The sequence below is a fragment of the Gorilla gorilla genome, chromosome 8, assembly GCF_029281585.2.
Source record: "Gorilla gorilla gorilla isolate KB3781 chromosome 8, NHGRI_mGorGor1-v2.1_pri, whole genome shotgun sequence".
NCBI lineage: Eukaryota > Metazoa > Chordata > Mammalia > Primates > Hominidae > Gorilla > Gorilla gorilla.
In genome coordinates, this window is record NC_073232.2 from 125,898,612 (window position 1) to 125,920,091 (window position 21,480).

Sequence of the window (21,480 nt, forward strand, 5' to 3'; positions counted from 1 at the left end):
AGAAAGCAAGATGCAGGTTCCCCAAAGATCTGACTATGCCTCCAACTCTCTTATAAATGGATTGTCTATTGATATCTCAGCTCCCAGCCCAGCTTTGACTATTCACGCAGACCCTAAAAACAACACACTTGCCCCAGACTTCATGATAAAAGAGGGGGCCAGGGGAGGGGAGTCAAGAAGAATCTGCTACCCAAAGATGGTTTCGAAGAAGGATTATAAGATAATGAGAGACCTTTCAAAGCTGCACAGCTGAATCTGGCTTCCCCAAATGGCAGCCTCACTTTTTTTCCCCTCTTACATACTAAGGTCTAGAAGACCTCTTCGGATTCACACATGGGGTTACCAGGCACCCCCACTTTGGAGCACTGTGTTGCAAATGCTCAAGCTGCAGCTTTCAGTCCCTGAGTTCTAATGCAGAAGGAATGATGTAAACCATTGTGCCCAGCAAGTGCCTGAGGTAACGTATATCTTTGTCATATTAATAAGAAACATTACAATCAAGACCTTGTGTAGAGTGGGGTTTGTTTTAGACCCGTTATTTCATTCAGTCCTCACACCATCCTGCAAAGAAGGGGTTATATTCTCTCTCTCTCTCTGTCTCCCTCTCTCTGTCTCTCTCTGGAGATGGGGTCTCTCTTGTTACCCAGGCTGGAGTGCAGTGGTGTGATCATGGTTCACTGCAGTCTTGATCTCCCAGGCTCAAGTGATCCTCCCACCTCAGCCTCTCAGAGTAGCTGGGACCACAGGTGTGCACCACCACAACTGGCTAATTTTTTTTATTTTCTATTTTTGTAGAGATGGAGTCTCCCTATGTTGCCCAAGCTGTTCTCTAACTCCTGGGCTCAAGTAATCTTCCTGTCTCAGCTTCCCAAAATGTGGGATTACAGGTGTGAGCCACCATGCCCAGCCTAAGGAACAGTTATTCCCATTCACAGAACAATTTTGGTTTTCAAATGATTGTTCAGACTCTCAGCAGAGCCATCAGCTGCCATACTGTGGGTAAGCCACACCAGGTAGTGGTTAAGAGGACAGACACAGAGCACCTGGGTTCAGAATCCAGCCACCTGGGGAAGCCAAAGAGACTGAACCAGGAGTTAAGAGGCAAGAGCTAGAAGCCTCGCTGTGCCTTGTACTAGCTGTACAGTCTTGAGCAAGTCATTTCCCTACCAGCTGTGGCCTTGGGCAAGCTACTTAGATTACTGGTGCCTTATCGCCGCATCCTGTAAAGAGAGGAGTCATACTGGTACCCACCTAGATATTAAATGAGATAGTTTACACAAAATACTTATGCCAATGCCTAGCCCAGGGTAAGCATTCCATACATTTTAGTTATTGCTGTTGTTATTTCTGAGGGAGAAACTGAGTCCCGAGAGCTTAAGGAGTCTACCTTAGGTCACACAGCTGTAAGCAGAGAGGCTGGGACTGTCTCCGTGACATTTCCTGCACGTACCTTTCCAGACTCCCGGCGGCCTGATCTGAGACCACGGAGGGAGCAGGCAACAGCCGACTTGAGAAGCACAGAAGAGATGATGGAATCAGCACCTGCCCATGATGCAGCTTGCCTGGACCAGGCATGCATCTCAGGTGAATTTCTGAGTCAAGCAAGACTGGGCCGGGCTGGTCCGTACTGGGCAAGACATGGGAATGAACCACAGCTACGAGAAGCTCAGCATCTCTGGGCCCCCTCTGGCCCTACCCAGAGCTTTCTCTCTGGCCTGGGGAGGGCAAGGTCAGGAGAAGCAGCTGAAGGCTGGGGCTGCTCCCTTGACATAATGCCTATTTAGCACTTGTTTCCTTTTTTGCATAATAGAACCACGTGAAATGGGAGTTTTGATAATGGCTGCTATCAAGCTGAAGCCTCAGAACCAGCTGAACATTTCAGGGACTCCTGTTCACAGCTTCTTCGAATCCAGACTCTCTCATTAACCAATTTGCAGCTTAAAAGCAATGCGTACAGCATAATATGGTCATTTAAAATTTAAGCAATCACTTCTTAGCATTTAAAAATGTAATACATATCCTGCCTTTAAAATGTCAGCATAAGATTGCCAACTACAATTTCATGGGAGGGATTCTCCTTTTTAGATTATGTTCTCTCTACTTGCTTTTTTTAGTGTGAAAATGTACTTTCTTTTCAGAAATAACAGTGACATACATGGTAGCTTAAGGTAGTGTTTGTTTTTTTCCTTCTTCCTCAGTTAGTAAAAAAAATTTGGCATTATGTGGATCCCACCATTTAAAAGCCATTTTCCCAACAATCCCAAAGTCTAAGATCGTGGATCAAATCGAACCTCTTTGCTTTTCTTTTACTTTCTTTTTATTTTTTTGAGACAGGGTCTCTGGTTTTCTGTCACCCAGGCTGAAGTGCAGTAGCACAATCGTGGCTCACTGCAACCTCTGCCTCCTGGGCTCAAGCCATCCTCCCACCTCAGCCTCCCAAGTAGCTGGGACTATAGGTGTGCACCACCACACCCAGCTAATTTTTTGTAGAGACAGGGTTTCATCATGTTGCCCAGGCTGGTCTCGAACTTCTGAACTCAAGCAATTCATTTATCCTGGCCTCCCAAGGTGCTGGAATTACAAGTGTGAGCCACCACACCCGGCCCCTTTTTGCTTTTCTGATGGAGAGATGGAGGCCTAGAAAGGGAAGTGACTGCTCATGGACACACAGTGACAGAGCTGGGCTTCCCACACACATCCTCTGACTTCCAGCTCCACCTCCCATACCTCTCCCAGGTGGCCTGTCTACCTTCCTCGGGGGCCTGTTCTGTCCCAGAAGGTTTCTGTTCTCCCAAGAAATAGGCCATTGACAAGAGGGTCCCTGGTTGGGCACCAGAGAGTCATGCTATGAGCTGTTTTGGGGGCCCTCAGGATTGCTTAGCAAATGGAAGGACTTTGTAAGTGGAACTTGGCCTGGCACTTTAGTAACTAAATCCCCTATGTGGGACCCAGATGAAGGCACCCTACTCTACACTCTGCTTGATGGTGAATGACATGATATTGCAGTTCCAGCAAACTGTGATTAATAATGCAATGATAATTAAATTAACAAAATCATTACTGCAATTAATAATAATTGATTATGTGTTTAGAATACCCCACTTGTTGCTATCTACAATTAATCTAGCAGTAGTCATTGCCCTGAAGGCAACCAGAATTGAGGGGCTTGGTGCAAGGAACGTATTCAAACAGCTAATACTTATTCTAGTGTTTCTATGGATCAGGTATCATGCTGTTTCATATAGACCAGTTCTCCACTGAGAACCAGATTCTCAACGGGGGATAACTTCGTCTCTCAGGGACATTTGTTTGGCAAGATTTAGGGGCATTTGTTGTCACACTGGGTGGTGGGGTGCTATGGACACCTAGAGGATAAAGACCACGGATGTTACTAAATATCCTGAAATGCACGGGACAGGCCCCTAAAACAAACAATTAGCCTGCAAAAATGTCAAAGGTGCAGACGTTGAGAAACCCTGACACAGATGGCTGGTTATGTTCTAAAATGAGAGCACCTTCTTCCTAGGGATGCTGTGGGCCTAGAGAGAGGATGTGAGACGCAGTGCCTGCCACACTGTGCAACGCAGTCCCATTGTCATTATCATCATGTCCCATGCCATCGTTACCATGCCTGCGGCTTGGAGAGGACATGAACTTGTCCAAGGTCACCCAGCCAGTAGTGGGGGAGCTATGGTTGGAATCTCAGAAGTCTGACTCCAGAATCTTGCACCATGATGTGGGAGGGGCCAGCGCTCTCCACCAGCCTGCTTGGTGCCCCTGCTCAGGGAAGGACCTCCCTGAGGTAGCCTCAGGGTCTATGCCTGTGCTGTGAGGGGCATGGCTCCCTGCTCTGAGCTCCCCCAAAGAGAGCAGGATGGTTAAGAATGGGTTCTGGAGCCCACCCTCCCTAGGCACTTCCCACATGACCTCATCCCTAAAACAGGAGTAACAGCTGTCCCCACGTCAGACTGCTTTCGCAAGTTTAAAAGCAAAGGCAAGCAGTCAGTGAGAGTCGGCGGTGGTTACAGTCTTATCACATCACCACCCTCGTCCTTACTCCGCAGAGCCTAGGCCCTGCTCAGACCCTGTGATTCCATCCCCACTCACTCGGCCTCAAACAGGCCAAGGCTGCTCCTTCACTTCAGCCTCAAACAGGTCAAGGCTGCTCCTACTCAAGTCCTTGGCCTTTGAACTTGCTATTCAGTTTGCCTGGAGTTCCCTATCCCCTTCTGTCTTTTCCTTAAGGCTCTTGCTCAAATATCAGCTTTTCAATGAGAACTACCCTAATGCCCTATTTTAAATGGCACATGTGTATGTGCACGCACACACACACACACACACACACGCACACTCACACCTCCTGCCCCACTTCCCTGCTCTATATGTCTCCATAGCATGTACAACCATTGACATATTACATATTTCATGTATTCACCATGGCTTATCTCCCTCTAGTATAACAGGAGTTTCCTGAGCACAGGAATTTTTTGACTCTTTTGTTAACTGCTGCACTCTCAGGGCTTAGAATGGTGGCTAGTATACAGAAGGTGCTCAATAAAGATTTTTTTTTTCTGAGATGAAGTCTTGTGCTGTCACCCAGGCTGGAGTGCAGTGGCGCGATCTCGGCTCACAGCAACCTCTGCCTCCCGGGTTCAAGCGATTCTCCTGCCTCAGCCTCCCAAATAGCTGGGACTACAGGTGCATGCCACCATGCCTGGCTAATTTTTGTATTTTTAATAGAGACGGGGTTTCGCCATGTTGGTCAGGCTAGTCTCAAACTCCTGACCTCGTGATCTGCCCAGCTCAGCCTCCCAAAGTGTTGGGATTACAGGTGTGAGCCACTGTGCTAGCCCTCAATAAAGATTAGTTGAATGATTCGATGAATGATTCCAACCTAAATGATATAGACCCAGCAAATCATTGTTTGGGGAAGTCAGATAGGGGCAGGAGAGCCCAAAAGACTAAGGAAGAAGCAGAGGTTGACACCCGGGTTTGGTGAAAGGAGAAAGGCTGTGGGCTGGTTTGCATTCCACAAGGCCACCCCTACCTCACTCTGCAGGGCATGGGCTTTCTTGGCCCAGGCCATCTTCAGGTCCTCGGGCAGTGCTGTGAACTTGTGGTACTGTGTCCTGTAGTCGTGGTCGCTGGCCAGAGCCTGGGCATTCTTGGCATGGACCAGGTGCACCATGTCCATGGGCAGATGGAACTGAGCTTGGCTGCTGGTCGCCCTCCTCCTGTACTGAAGCTCGCTCTGCAGCTGGCCCATGCGCCGGCAGTGCTGGATCCGGGGGTCGTCTCTTACACTCTGGGGCCCTATGAGTTTCCCTCGCTCCTTCACAAAGTCATGTCTGTAGAGAAACTGCAAGAAAGGGCCGGCCGGTCAAATTCTATCTGTGCATTTTCATTGCAGACTCTAGAAAAATCACTTGTTCTTACACTAGGAGGTGATGATTATAAGAAAAACCACAGTGGGGTTGGCCTGAGAGTGTGCCTTCCTCCCTGGGGGATGAACAATTAAAACGTCGCTCCATTCTTCCTATCTAATTAAAATCAGATCCTCCAAACCAAAGGAAGGGCTTTACTCCCCTTACATGTCCTATGGCCAAAAGGAATTTATCAAAAAGGGGAAAAGAGAAACTTGTGCTTTATCCGTTCGCACTTGGCAAAACATTAAACCCAAAAGACAGGATCCATTTATTTGAAGTCCACATTTTTCTGTGATTTGTTTGTGGGAAAGAGAAAGTCACCTTCATGTCCCAAAGCTATGGACGTTATCAACAGAGTGGCTGAAACACAGCCATCAAATCCTAACACCAATGCGTGAAACTACAGAGAGCCAAGAGGGAGATGTGTTCCGGCTGTATTGCAATTTCTATTGAGAGTTCTCGTTCTAAATCTGGGTGGAGTTAGAAGACAGGCAGTTCATGCATTACAAGCGGACCGTCGCCTAGAAGTTGCAATTAGAAATAAATCATCATCTCCTTCCTGCTAGAGACCTTTGCCTGAATTTAGCTTCTGATTAACAGCCTTTCTTTTCCCCCCTCAAAGAATCTCATTCATAACTAATATATTCTGCAGGTGACATCCTGTCTCACATGGTTATAGATTTGCTTTAATTCAGGAAAATCAGCCGTAGACATTGTTTTACATGAAGTTAACAGAAATTAGGCAAGATGGAAGGTCATATCATTCAACTCACATCACTGGCTATATCTCCAGAGGCCCGGGCAGCCTGGAAGGGGAGCGCTTCTATTGTCAGCTTGTAGCCTTGAGCACGAAGATTACGCCAGGACTCTTTGTATTTTGCCTAAAGTGGGAACACATGTAAATCTTTTTTAAAAAATTACATGAATCAACGAGCAAAGGCCACCCCTTTCATTTATAGCACAGTGTTCCAGAATCAATTTCTGTTTTGTGCAGCAAATCTCATTAGTACACACCCTGGGTACACTCATGGACTCATATTTGTGAGAAGGTGTATTTAACATGAGCATCTAAGCTACACATTTTAAAAAGCTTCTGTGAAGGCCGGAAAGGTCAGTGTTGGGTTACTTCACAGATGTAGACATACATGGCTTTGGAGCATGCTTGAACTTAAGTAACAAAAGGGCTTACGTCACTCAGGTTGGCTGCATTCGTTTTTGCTCGTATGAACTCGGGCAGACCCAGGGTCATTGTATACTGGTGTCTTGCATCCTCTCCAGCTGCTTTATAGAGGCGCTGGGCCAAAAAAAATAATAATAATAATGCAAGAGATAAGTGCTGTGCATTTCTGCAGTGCTGGAAGTCCCTCAACGGCAGTTGAGGAAACACAATAGCAAAAAACCGTTCATTGTGTCAGGGATACATCTCCAGTCTTGGGGAAGATGTTTATTTCAATAAAGACAATCATTCATGAGTCAAATCGAGTGATGTAAAAGGAATATGTAAGGAATAGCAATGTGCTTTGCTGAATAATAGGCCAGGGAAAGAAAAATAAATTTAAGAATACTCCTGAGGTTCCTTATATTGTAGACTTTGTCCTTGAGGACAGAGCATAAAGATCATACAAAGACCTGGGAAATTTAGGAGAAGGGAGGTGGAAGGGACATCTCCAAACCTAGGCCTGTACCCTTTACTAAAGCCCCAGGATCCTTTCCACAGGTGAATCACACCAGTGCTGCCCTGGATGGCCTCATCTTGTACAAAAACATCCATTCTTGTGATTAGAAATGGGTCTGTGAGCCAGGCGTGGTGGCTGATGCCTATAATCTCAGCACTTTGGGTGGATGAGGCCAGTGGATCACGAGGTCAGGAGTTCGAGACCAGCCTGGCCAACATGGTGAAACCTCGTCTCTACTAAAAATACAAAACTTAGGGCCAGGCATGGTGGTTCATGCCTGTAATCCCAGCACTGTAGGAGGCTGAGGTGGACGGATCATCTGAGGTCGGGAGTTTGAGACCAGCCTGACCAAGATGGAGAAACCCCATCTCTACTAAAATATGAAATTAGCCTGGCATGGTGGCAGGCATCTGTAATCCCAGCTACTTGGGAGTCTGAGGCAGGAGAATTGCTTGAACCCAGGAGGCAGAGGTTGCAGTGAGTGAAGATCACGCCACTGCACTCCAGCCTGGGCGAGAGAGGGTGACTCTGTCTCAAACAAACAAACAAACAAACAAAAACAAAAAACAAAAAAAAATTAGCCGGGCATGGTGGCAGGTGCCTGTAACCCCAGGTACTCAGGAGGCTGAGACAGGAAAATCGCTTGAACCTGGAAGGCGGAGGTTCCAGTGAGCTGAGATAGCACCACTGCACTCCAGCCTGGGTGAAAGAGCGAAACTGTCAAAAAAAAAAGAGAAGAAAAGAAAAAAAGAAATGGGTCTATGGTTGCTGAGTTGGCTAACGCCAGAGGCCATCAGAGAAGGCACTGTTATCCCACAGCACAAAGCTCATAAAGTAAGCAGAAAAGATGAAATAGGAATTTAAAAGTGATACTATCACTCTAAAAGATCATGAATTCCATCCTTTAGCCTAAGCTGCCATTTCTTGCTTTTCAGTTGGAGCAAGTGGAACTAATAGGGTAAATAACCAAATCTCAGCTGATTTCTATAAGTTAGAGTCAGAAGGAGAATCTTAAAAACTAAAGATAGAGTCAGAAGGAGAATCCTAAAACCTAAAGGTGGTTCAAAATGTAATTCTCTGCCAAGCTCACCTGTTTTGAACCTGTAAGAGAGCCACTAAGAAGAAGTAGAATCAATGAGGCTGGAATGATAATTTTACAGAATGAGATTCCTTACCTTGCACCTGTCCTCTGCTGGATACATGAAAGTGTAAATTGGGTAAATGGTGAGTGAGAAGAGGAGAAGGTAGAGAATTGAGAAGCCTGACAAACATCTTACAATTTAACTGTCCTTGGATAACCACAAATCCTCCCACATCAGATTGACAATGTAAAATTGGTTAGCCAATATTTGCCTAGATAGAACAAATGAATTATAGACCAGTACGTCTCAGACCTTCATGTGCCAAAGAATCATCTTATGATCCTGTCAAATGACCATTTGGAGTCAGTAGATCTGAGGTTGTGCCTTGCCAGTATGCTCCCAGGCAATGCTAATGTAGCTGGTCTGGGATTGCACTTGGAAAGCGAGACTACAGACAATCCCAGATTCCCAACTGGGCTTTCATTTCCTCTGGAAAATGTTTAGGTTCCATATAATGACATTCTTTTCTTTCCAAACCTCCACATAAACACCCATGCTCTTTCTCACCCCATACACATTCACGTGTATTTTTAACAATCGAGCAGTTTTTAAAAAGACCATTCCAAAGCCATCAGGAGATTTTACCTCATTCGTTATCTGGTTGCTGAATTTCGCATGAAGGAGGTTGGGAGTGTCTGTCACAGCTGTGTACTTGAATGAGTGGGGATGTTGCCGATATTTACTCTGAATTCACACACAAGAAGGGAAGAAGACGACTCCATAAGGGATAAAAACCAGAAGCAGAACCAGTTCTTTAAGTATTAGCCATAAAATAAAGCCTCGTTTTGCAAAGGCTGCAAGTCTATCACTCCAGAATCCAGATTGTCACCTGCCTTTGTGACCCCAAAACTCACTGGGATGAGGAAGCAGAGAGGAGGATAGGATGGACTGAATCAGAACCTTCTAAATGGGAAAGGGAGATTTAGTCCTTTGCCATGAATGTGAACATGACTATTTAAATTTGTGGTTTGTTCCAGATCTTTGCTGGACAGAGAACCAGTGCTCCTCTACCTTGATGGCACATCACAAACTGCAGCTTTAAAAAAACAGACATGCCAGGCATAGTGGCTCATGCCTGTAATCCCAGCACTTTAGGAGGCCAAGGCGGTGGGATCCCCTAAGGTCAGGAGTTCGAGACCATCCTGGCCAACATGGCGAAACCCTGTCTCTACTAAAAAATACAAAAATTAGCTGAGCATGGTGGTGCACATCTGTAATTCCAGCTACTTGGGAGGCTGAGGCAGGAGAATCACTTGAACCCGGGAGGCGGAGGTCGCAGTGGGCTGAGATCACACCATTGCACTCCAGCCTGGGTGATAGAGTGAGACTGTCTCAAAATAAATAAATAAATAAACTAAAATAAAAATAAATAAATAAATAAAAACAAATAAAACTTTAAAATAGGTGTGCCTACACCCCACCCTGAGAGACTGGGATTCAGTAAATTAGTCAGTGGGGCCCAGGCCTCTGCATTTCTTAAGGTTTTTTAAGGTTCTGATGCACCATGAGGTACAGAGACCACTTGCTTTAGAGATTTCTCTGGAAAAGCAAAGCATGAGGTTAAATCTAAACTCCCCTAGTAGGCAAAACATAAGCTTATCTGAGCACTCAGGCTGACTGCTGAACACCTATTACTTCCAGTACCTTCCATTATCCCCTCTTGTCCCTGCATCTACCATGAATTAAAGTCCTGTCACCCTCCCAGGGGTGAGCAAGATTCCCCAGGAAATCAAAAAGCTTAGAATTCTAAGACTTCTGTATTTTTACCAAGAAATTATCACCATTTCAAGCTTATAGTAACCATTTCATATACAGCTGCCAGAAAAGCACAGTGCTTAGATTAGTGCTAATCCTCACAAAAATTAAAATAGAGGGGTCTGAGTATACCCATTTGACTAATTAAGAAGTGGAGGCTCAGAGAGGTGTAGGTCACTGGCTTGAGGTCACACAGCAAATCAGTGCTGGCCTGGAATGTCAATCTCTCTCTGTTGGTCTTCAAAGGCTGCTTTGTTTGCATTGTACCACAGGGCCACTCTTCAAAGGGACACGGAAAGAATATCTCATGGGCCAGTGAATAATCCTTATATGTTAATAGAGGAACTGACTCCATATCCTCAAAGCTGTCTTAAATGGCATGCAGTCCGAACGGAGAATCCAGTAAGAAAAAAAAAAAAAAAGAAGTCCAGCCCGGGGGTTAGGCACTGAGTCACTGCTGCTAAGAGTTTAACATCCAACTGGCTTTAGTGGTAAGAAAGAAACTGATTGGCTGGGCGCAGTGGCTCACGCCTGTAATCCCAAAACTTTGGGAGGCCACGACAGGCAGATCACTTGAGGTCAGGAGTTCGAGACCAGCCTGGCCAACATGGTGAAACTCCGTCTCTACTAAAAATATAAAAATTAGCCAGGCATGGTGGCACTCACCTGTAATCTCAGCTACCTAGGAGGCTGAGGCAGGAGAATCACTTGAACCCAGGAGACGGAGGTTGCAGTGGGCAGAGATCGCGCCACTGTACTCCAGCCTGGGTGACAGAGCGAGACTCCATCTCAAATTAAAAAAAAAAAAAAAAGGAAGAAAGAAAAAAGAAACAAACTGATTATCCTCTGCTGTGGAAATGTCCTGGACACTCAACACCAGCATCTGCAGTTACCTCACTGATGAGTTCCGATGCTTTCTTCCTCCCTTCAATCTCTAACGTGCCTGGAATGACACAGGCAACACCTCGCATAAAGTTCAGGTCTGACCGGTACAAATTCTAGAAGAAATAATAAATACAAAGAATCAGAAAAGCCAAGCTCTCAGAACAGGGAAGCAAAGCAAAACCAGAGGTCTCATGACACAGCATCTGACACCGTCATAATTAGAACTCAAGGCTGAACCCGTCCCTCCGGATATATTAAACTCAGCCAACACACAAACACTTCTTGGTAAATGCTCACTAGGGGGGAAGGAATGTAGGTCAGAAGAAAATAATTCTGCTGTCACTTGTCTCAGAGTAGCTGTTCCACAGAAGCGAGACAGATTTTTATTTTAATGTGGGCTATCAAAAAATAAACACTGAAGTGGATTGTGGTTAGAAAGTCAGTTGTCTTAGGGCAAATGTGGAAACGGTCTAACCGGTCTTCTAAAACAAAACTCAGCAGCAGTGGGTGGCATTAATTAATCATGGGTTAAGAAAGAACTAATAAATTAATCCAAAAGAATCTGGCAAAGGCCTACCTGAGTTCGTGTGGGTGGGGGCCAGTCTGTGTACCTGAGTGATTTGGGCTGACAGTTTAAAGAGTCCCCACATTCACTCCCCTTCAGCCAGTGAGGCGCCCCCTGGGCGTGCTGCCTTCCAATCGCTATCACAACCAGAGGCAGGGCAAGCGAGTGCTCCGCTCAAGTGACAAACGGGCCCCCGAGATAAGCGTGGCAGCTCCCTCGTTCCTACAGCTGCTCTCAGGTTCCTGACAGTTTATGTCATTCAGTAAACACTGTACACAGGCGTAAAATCCAAACAGACGACAGACATCCAGATCTGAGTGCCGCTCAGATCGCAGGCACTGCCAAACCAGGAAAGAGGTTTTGTGCGGAGTTTTCTTTTCCTAAGCGGGCCCATTACCTGCAAATCTCATAGCACGGAAACCTAGCAAGCTGGGAAATAAGGTGAGTAGTGAATAGGATGTGGATGCCTGTTGGGAAGAACACTCTGGCTCTCCTTGGGAGTGAGGAAGTCTCCAATGCTTCCTGACCCTCCTGGGCCTGTCTGCTTCAGAAATCGGGATCACGAGTGAGAAATGCATGTCAGAGGAGTACAAAGACTCCTCAAAGGGACCCAAGGAGGGTCTCCAGGGCCCTGATTTCCCTCTCTACTCCCTGAAGTGCGTCAGTCCTGACAGGTTCTGAACAGCCTCTCCCAACAGATCTTAGCCCTCCTCAGAAGGCGGGTGGCACAGGAATGCATGAAGCACCAAGAGGAATCCTTCCTGAGACTTGAGGCCAGAGGCAATATCATTGGCAAATCTTAAACATGCACAACCATGAACCTTGAGGACATCTTTGTCATTCGAACCTCAAGTTCAAATCCCAGCCCTCCCTTTCTAACTATAGGTGTGTGATCTTGGACAAGATATTTAACTTCTCTGCATTTCACTGTAATTTCTCTGTAAAATGAGGATAAACTGATGATATGGGCTGATTGTGAGATAATGCATAAAACAATGCTTAGAGTGCAGCAAAAAATAATAAATGGTGGTTATGATTAGATTTGTGTAACTGTGCTTAAGGGCTGTGCAGGAACTCTCAGACTGGGTTTCAAAATAAGACTTGGGTTTAGGATTTCTCACTTCCAGAGATTTCACTGAGCCAACAGGAGCTTGGAGGCCACCACCCTGAGGTCCTAAGAGAAGAAGGGCCCCCGAGAAAGAAGCCAGGTCTCCTTACCTCGCTCTGCAATTTGTGAGCTTTCTTGGCACAGCTCAGCCTCAGGTCTTCTGCCAAGGAAGTGTACTGGGGCAGTGGATGTTTGTAGTCCTGGTCGCTGGCCAGGGTCTGAGCCTTCTTGGCATGCACCAGGGCGGCCATGTCCAACGGCAGATGGAACTGCGCTTTTGAGTGCTCAAAGCCTTTCTTGTAATTCACCTAGAGGGGCAGACAGAGCAACAGCGGCTATTTCAAAGCCACTATTTGCAACAGGACCATCAGGGAGGGCAACTGCAATGCAGTTGTCTGGAGGTAAGCCCAGGGGAAGTTCTTGGCAGGGCCAGTGCTCCTTTCTTGCAGAGACTGGCCTAATAACCAGGGCTTGTCTCTAGGCCCTGACACTTACCACCCCCAGCTCCTGGAGGTCATTGATCTGGATGAAGAAGGCCCATGGTTCCCTCATTTGAGGAACATACAAAAGTTCAAGGAACAGTAAATAATGTCAGTGATTCCCTTGCTCAAATCTTTAGATCTTTCTATTTTTCAGAGGCAAGAAGATGCATCGCTCCCTGCCCACCATATTTTTTCCCATCACCCACTCAAGTTCAGACACGAGGGATTCTCCTCTCACACTAGCTTAGGAAGAGTTTCTTCAAAGCATTCAATGATTTTCCTAGTCAACGTGGGGGCCAGGAGCAGTGGGGAGGATGCTTGGAGAGTCAAGCCTCAGGGATAGGCATTCCCCAAAACCCAACACACACCCTGGGAGAGGGAGGGGAAGACCCATTCCAGACCATAGATTCGACTATAGTCCTTGGAGGAGCTGTGTTTAAAGGTCTGGGAAACTCTGCAAATAATCAGATGCAGAATCACCACCTCTTCCTCATCCTCCTTTGTCCTTCCATTGTCTTTCATTGCTCTGGCCACCCCTCCCTGACCTCCTATCCCCACTTCCATTCATTCTGTCCTCACCCTAGCATAATGCCAAGGACAGTTCATATCCAACCTCATATTCTTAGGTCAGCAACTCAAGATGGAAAGGAAAAAAAAAAAGTTATGAATGGGGAAACTGAGGCAGAATACAAAATGGCAGAGAACACGTGAAGCTGTGGAAAGATGATGAGAGGCAGAGCTGGCTCCACGGCCTGGCTCTGCCCCTATCTAGCTGACCTTGGACAAGAGACTGAATCACTCAGAGTTTCTACTTCCCTATGAGAAAATAAGGAAGAATAACAAGATGCAGTTCCTAGAGATAGTCTGACAGTTAACTGAGACACTGTATATAAAAGCGTTTAGCCTCTGTAACATGCTGGATACAGATTTCATCACCAATGTTAGCCAACTCACATATGTGCAAGGAGACAGCGCCTACACACATTTGCCAGCCTCCAGAGGGTCACAACCAACAATGACAGGGTCATTGCAAACTCAGACACCTACAGGGGCCAGGCAGGTAGCATAAAGGAGTAAAGCAGGAAGTGAAGAGGAGGGTGGCTGCCTGGCCCACTGCATGGATCCCTTCTAAATGGAGCTGTTGGTCAGGAAGCCACTTCGACCAACTGTAGCCTTAAGGAATCCAGGTCCAGCTTCTGGCCAGAAGCTTAACACTTTTATATAAAATTTTCCATTTTTAAAAATTTGCAATTAATCCACTCTGCAGATGAAATGAAACACCCCTGGAGGCCAAATCAAGCCCAGGGTCAAATCCAGACCAGTGGCCCGTGTCCACTGGTGAAAATTATAGAACGCCCAGCCCAGAAGGGAACTAAGGGGTCAACCAGTCCGGCACCTCATTTTTACAGAGGAGGAAGGTGTAGCCCAGAGGGGACAAGTGATTTAACAATGTCACGTAGCAAGTTAGCAACAGAACCAATACCCACGTCCAGAAGGACAAATGAGGTTAGGTTGCTGTGCAGTGAGCGTTGTCAGGTGGGGGGCCCGCAACCGCTGATGCCTCTCCCCCCACTTACATCACTCTGCAGTGAGGTCGCATACACTGAATGTGCAAGGCTGATATCATCTTCCAAGCTCCGGGAACCAAGCATCTGTCCTTTCATTTTCTCAAATGCCTCTTTGTATTTGTACTAAAGGGAAAGAGAGCGGGAGAGAGGAACAGCTCAGGGATAAGGGACACAGAATGGAAGAGGTGGGCATTGGGTGAAAATGTTTTGTTCTTTTGACAGTAACTGGGTGAGTTAAAAGAAAATGCGCGGGAGTCGTCAAAAGGGCTATTCTTTCATATGCAAGACTCCCAATGACTAAAGGGCTCGGCTGTGAAATGGCAGGATGCATTAGCACGTGGGCGGCCCCGCGCTGGAGGAAGGTGGGTGCATTGTTAGCCATCTCTTCACATGGACTCTCTTTATGAACACCTTGGTGGAGGGTGCATTTCATCTGCCTAGGGTCTATGTTTACAGCCCAGCATTTGGCTTTGTATCCCAGGCTGGGGAATTTTTTGTTGCAAGATATGTTCTTTCTCACTGGTCATTATCTGATTGCCCTGACACAGTCAGTTCGGAGAGGACAGGGAATTATCCACAGGCAAAAGAAGGCAGGAGTTACGGGCAAAAGGAGTGAAAACCGGTTAGTGTTGAACATTGTCACAGGAATGGGGGTGAATGCTCACATCACTTATGATTTCACCAGAAGCCTTTGCTGCTTGGAATGGAAGGGCATCCAACCTCAGTTTATAGCCACCGTCTCGAAGTTTGCTCCAGGATTCCTTATAACGCGTCTGTCGGGAAGATGTGCACAAGGAAAGACCTTTAAGTGACCTGGTGGTTTCCTAAATTCTGGCTTACCAAATTGGCAATCTGGTTTGTGGTGGGTCCCCTCCCTCCCCTGGCCAGTTGGAGTTATAGATCATGGTGGCTTAGCTAAACCCACGTGAGTTGGATCCTGCCTCGTGCCCACCTCTTTGGAGGTGGGCAGGGGATGGGGTTGCAGGGGATGGGTTGAGGCATAGAGGGGAGAGGAAGCAAAGGCTTTAGAGTCAAACAGACACAGTTTTTCTAAGCAGCAATTTGATTGGAAGAAGGCATGAGATTGCATATGCATAGTGCTTTATGTCAGATAGAGAAAAGTCAGATGTCTCTATCAAAGAACAGAAATGGTGGGCAGGGGAGCTGACAGATTTTGGAGAGGAGGAGTTAAGCCCCAAGTCTTCCCTTGGTATAGCCACTGGATATACTCAGCTATATTCTGATGTTCCCACTTTCCAGCTCCTCCAAACCAATGCTCTTTGAACTAGGCAGAGAATGTCCCCAGATCATTCTTTCAAATGAGCTGGACTCTTCTGCAGGACCAGCTACATAATGTGCAGGGCCTAGTGCAGATGAAAATGTGGGGCCCCTTGTTCAGAAATATCACATATTTCAAGGTCGTGATGGCAGAACATGAAACCAGCTCAGGGGCTTCTGAGCACAGGGCATTGTGTGCCTGCCCGTGACCAGCCCCGCTCTCCCGTCATTAAAACTCGTGCCCCTTGGGTCAGCCTCACCTCACTGATATTCATGGCATTCAGCTTGGCCAGCAGGACTTCAGGGAGGTCAGCAGTCAGTGTGTAATGATGTTTTATGTTTTCTCCTTGTTCCCTGTATAATCTCTGTGGATGGAAGGAGGTTTTGCATGAAACCTAGACCCCATTCCACGCAGCCATCAGCCAGGTTACGCTTCAAGAGTCCAAGCTGCTGCAGCTGCCACCTCCTCATAGAGACATGATTTCGGGCACCCTGCCTCCACCCAGATTTTACAGCTAGCACGGTGACACGCATGTCATTTCCAAGCTCTGCTTCCTAGCTCAGAACATGACAAGCTGAAGCGTTCCCCTCAGTGAACGCCCCACTCATAGTAAACTGCTGAGATGGGTGTCCAATGAGAAAACGAGGTTTACTTAACACCTAGTAATAATTTGGTGATTAACTATCAGCTATGAGATGGCATCAAGATACAGAAGGCGAGAAAGGAGACGGCTCTTGTACAGGTGAGGTTTTCTCCTCCCTATCTCAATCCTCCTCCGTTCCCCCATCTCAAATATTCTTCCCCTAAGACATGTCTCCTGGGTGGATCTGGGATTCTATTTACCCAGAACTCTGACCCAAGCTTCGGATACCCTGATAGTCAATAATGACACATGCAGTTGGCATCGGCCACCAGAGAAAGTTTCCAAACAGGGCTTTTCCATCCCAAATCTTATCAGATGTATCCAAGTTTCTACGTATCACAGCAGTGCCCCCTAGAGTTGGCTAGGGTAAGGAAGAAACAGGTATTGTTTTTCTTCATACAAAAGTTCTTGTTTGATCATCTGTGTTTCTCAGAATTCAGTTTGATTCTGATGGGCTGATTATGAAGAAGTTATAAATTCCTAAATCTATAAGCTTGTAAATCATCCCATCCCTGATTCTGACAGGCACTCAGGCTGTTTCAGAATGCCTGTCAAATAAAGCGCAACCAGAATCATTTGCTCAATTGGGAAACAAGGAAGAGGATTTTGAAAGCTATGCCCCCAAGGTTTGTAAATTTTCCCCATGGAAAGTTGAATGGTTTAAAGGTATTTAAAAGCCAGGTTTGCCCTGCACAAAGATCCATGGGTATCTCTTAGCAGAATCAGCCAAACAGGGTTAATCTACATCACAAAGTGATTTTTTTCAGCACCTCATCGTTCACTGTAGTCTCCAGCCGACCCTGCAACCCTGCACCCCAGCCAACCTTTCCCACAGAGGGAAAAGGGTCAAATCTTGGTTTCGCATCATAAAGGAGTATGGGAAATGGCTTGAAAGTTAGTCTAATGTATATAAATCAGACCCAAATCATGTTCAAAGTCTCTGGGAAATTCATAGAGCAACAATTGCTGCCCTTGGGTCCTAAAGAGCTCTAAGCACAGCGTCAGGATTCCAATTACCAAGAATTTCACCCAGTTCTGAAAACAACACTTTCAGACAAAAGGAGAGGGGAAAACAGCCTCACCACGAATGAATCGGTGAGACATGCAAATGGGAAGGAGGGAGAGCATCTTGGGGCAGTGGGGTGGTGGAGCCCCACTTGGCATTCTAAGTGCAGTAACACCCCCATTTGCATCCTAATGAGGAAGCACCCCCCGCTAAGGGAGCCTCTGCAAAGGACAGGGAGTGCCTTCATCCTTAGGACAACAGAAGGAGCAAACCCAAGAACCCCTCCGCTTCAATCGCAGTGTTGAAAGAAGAGCCCACTCTTAGAGTCATAATGTATATACATTATCACTTACATCCACTGCTTGGGTATAACTAATTCTGGCCTGGACCATCTCCGGAGTGTCTTTAATACTGGTAAACTTCAAAGCATCTGGATGCTGACGGTACTTCTTCTGTTGAGCAGAAAAAGATCAAAGCTGTGAATTTTGTGCTGCTCTTTCATGCCATTTGAAAGAGAAAATCATAGGTTGCTTGAGATTAGAGTGAATTTGTGAACATAATTATTATTCTGCTTCCTCCATCTTTATATCCTAGGTGCCTTCAGGTTAATATTTGTTTCAATTTAAGAATAACCTCATGTCAATTAACATTAAAGTATTTCTACCTGGTGCAAAGAAAACATCTCAAAATTAGGTTATACTAGTAAAATACTGTAGGATACACACTTAGAAAAGGATTCTTTTTATAGGCTTCAAATACTTTGTCGCAGTTGTTTACATATCTTAGTTTGGGTCTTCTAAGCAAGAAAGAGCATTCAGAGTTACATTTATCCATTTAAGCTTTCTATTTTCCTTCCACAAAAAAACACTGACAGACATTATCACAGTCAAAATCCTCACATTCAGCAGCCCGCGAGTGTATGCCATCCAGTCACATTAGAGCCTAGTTCAGTTAACATAGGAAATAATTCTTTAAAATATTACAATAACAGGAAAAAGGGTGCTATTATTGAAAGGAGTCATCACACAGTTTGAAAGACACTGAAGCAAAAAAACAAAAAAATCACAAAAATGCTGGCAAAGACCTAGATACCCAATTTTGAAGTATTCTGAAAATCTGTTTAAATTAATTTCTTTTTTAAAAATCAAGGTACATTTTTAGGAGACTGAAACCATAATTACTTCAATGAGATCATAGAGTTTATGCTTTCCAAAGCAGAATAATTGTCTTAAACACACTCTTCTTTATCTGGTTGGATTTTTGTACACTGGGTTGTCTTAAGACAATACAGATCAATAGCCAGCTAAATCTAGCTCACCACCTGTTTCTGTAAATAAAGTTTTATTGGAACATGGCCATGCTCATTCACTTACGTGCTGCCTATGGCCATTTTCCAGCTAGTTGTGACAGAGGCCATATGACCTACAAAGCTAAAACTATTTACTATCTGGTCCTTCACAGAAAAGGCTTCTGACCTCTGCTTTGGATCGTACGTGTGCGTGTGCATTTGTGGCTCTTTCAACAGTGCCGGGCATTCTCTCTGGAATTAAGAAGGTGGCCCAGGCCGAGTGCAGTGGCTCACGCCTGTAGCTCAGCACTTTGGGAGGCTGAGGAGGGCGAATCACCTGAAATCAGGAGTTCGAGACCAGCCTGGGCAACATGGTGAAACCCCGTCTCTACTAAAAATACAAGAATTAGCTGGGTGTGGTGGTGGGTGCCTGTAATCTCAGCTACTCAAGAGGCTGAGGTAGGAGAATCGCTTGAACCCAGGAGGCGGAGGTTGCAGTAAGCCAAGATCACTCCACTGCACTCCAGCCTGGTTAACAGAACAAGACTCCGTCTCAAAAATAAATAAGTAAAATAAAAGAAGGTGGCCCAATTCGACAGTAACTTGTAAATGTGACAGCCTAACATGAGATGGGGGGAAAAGTTGCTGAAAGATGTCTTGCCTTACTTACTAAAGTTTGAGGACTAGTATGAGACAAGCCCATCAAAGAGGATAAGCAAATTTGTTGAGAAAGCATGCAAAACGAGGTGGCTAACTAACAACTGTGTGATACGTGGTCCCCTGAAGATCCCTTGGCTGCCAGATTAAGACACACGAAGGAAATCGCACTGAAGTCTAAATTATGCAAATATGGTCTTTAGTCTTTATTTCCTTTTATGAGTGAGCCCAATATTGAGAGTCTGGGATCATGAATCCTCAAACCTAAATGTTTATTCCTGTGAGTTCTTCACATTTATCCTCCCAGAGGGCCTCTCCTGAACTAGAATGAACAAATTATAGCAGTGCTATCCCCATGGAGTTCCCAGGGTCTTCTGAGCCTTGAGTGTTGACCAAGGTCCCTAAAAATCAGGCTGATCAGCATAAGGCCACTTTTTGAAGTCAACTCTGCATTGTGCCAGGTAGTGAGAATGCCGTTCCATGGGAAAATACTAATGCTGGACAGGTGTGTTTGAAAAACCAACAAGGGTATCTTTCTATTTTAACTATAGGTTCAGAAAGAAAACCTCCTCAAAAAAAAAAAAAAAAAAAAAAATCCAGGAGGCTCATTGCCAAAGCTAACATCCTGTGGGACTATGGCCAATATGGTCCCCTCCCCACCCAGAAAAGTCCAGAAAGACCAGGCCTACTCTGAAGACAACTAGGCAAATGCTCACTTGTCTTCTGATCAAGTCTCCCTGCAAGCAAACATAAAGAGCACGGGTGTGAGTGGTCTGATGGTGTCCAGCCTCCTGGGAGCCTTGTCCTGTGCCTCTCCACCAGGGACAATTCTGCTTCCTGGGGGGCTTTCGGCAATGTCTCGATCCATTTTTGGTTGTCACAGAGGGCACTACTGACATCCTTGTAGGACGTCCTGCTAAACATCCTGCGGGGCACAGGATAACCCCACGACAAAGAAAAATCAAAACGTCAGTAGTGCCGAAGTTGAGAAACTCAGAAAGAGCTGCTCATTGACACTGTCCTGAAATATGAAGAAACGACTCTTTTCGCAAGCAGTGGTGCTGTAGGGTCCAGCCAAGGTGGCTATAAGTAGGCAGAACTGAGTAAACTGAAGTGAGACCCTCCCTCAAAAAAGAACCATGTCACATGGTGGCCACCACGTGAATATTCAAAAACTGTTGACTCTGTGGCAGAAAGGGAGAGGAAGAAAATGTGCCTAAAGTCACCAAAGGGCTTTTTGGGTGCCATAAATGTATCTTTTCATCATCTCTCCTGTGTTGCTTCATTAAAAAGGTAAGTTGGTGGGTAGCAATTGAGCTCTGTTTGATTGTCATTATTATTCATAATATCATTTGTCACCCACTTTGTTTTTGCCAGGGCCCCTACTGGTGTGTGTTTCGTATGTGGTTTCCCTCTAATTACCAGCCCTAGTCTGGGTTTTGAGGTCTTTCATGTGGCTTTGCCTTTTTCTTTGCCTTTTGAGTGGAAATTATTTTAATTTTATACAGAGACGCCGCACGCCTAATGCAGCCAGGCCTGTTACAGGCTGTCAGGAAATCTCACCTCGCTAATGAGTTCTCCTGCCTTCTTCGCCTGCTCCACATTTAATGACCCGGTGGCGACCCAGCCCGTGCCTTTCATCCACTTCACATCTGCCCTGTATTGGTTCTGACAAAGGAGAAAGAAAAAAAAAAAAAAAGCAGGCCATTGTTGGTGCACAGACATTTAAAGGGCTATTAGCGGCTCCCAACACAGGCTTGGTGCCAGCTGAGTCAAATTAGATGCCACTTTTGTCTTATGCATTTCTGCACAGTCACAGGTAGGGCTCCCAAAAGTCAATTAATTTCCCCTTTAATTGGAGCCATCCCTTGGGACAGTGGCTTTAGGCCCCATCCAACACTATTGGGGGTGACGCAGGAGGGGCCAAACCAACCTTGCCCCTCATTACGGACGAGTCTACTCGGAAAGAAGCACGTCCTCATTGTCTGCATGACCAGTTT

The 21,480-nt window shown here is 45.8% G+C and overlaps 1 protein-coding gene across 3 annotated transcripts in view; it reads right to left on the reverse strand.

Annotated features, from left to right (window-relative positions):
* The window catches only part of NRAP (nebulin related anchoring protein), a 75,054-nt gene that overhangs the window by 10,733 nt on the left and 42,841 nt on the right, over positions 1-21,480 (reverse strand). For all 3 annotated transcript variants that reach the window (XM_004050113.4, XM_019035276.4, XM_055352175.2), the window contains 11 exons: positions 21,044-21,148; positions 17,889-17,987; positions 16,146-16,250; positions 15,273-15,380; positions 14,617-14,730; positions 12,668-12,865; positions 10,893-10,997; positions 8,830-8,928; positions 6,616-6,720; positions 6,200-6,307; positions 5,048-5,359 (listed from right to left, as the gene is read on the reverse strand). In XM_004050113.4, coding sequence (XP_004050161.1) covers positions 5,048-5,359; positions 6,200-6,307; positions 6,616-6,720; positions 8,830-8,928; positions 10,893-10,997; positions 12,668-12,865; positions 14,617-14,730; positions 15,273-15,380; positions 16,146-16,250; positions 17,889-17,987; positions 21,044-21,148 — 1,458 coding nt within the window. The remainder of the gene's footprint in view (positions 1-5,047; positions 5,360-6,199; positions 6,308-6,615; positions 6,721-8,829; positions 8,929-10,892; positions 10,998-12,667; positions 12,866-14,616; positions 14,731-15,272; positions 15,381-16,145; positions 16,251-17,888; positions 17,988-21,043; positions 21,149-21,480) is intronic.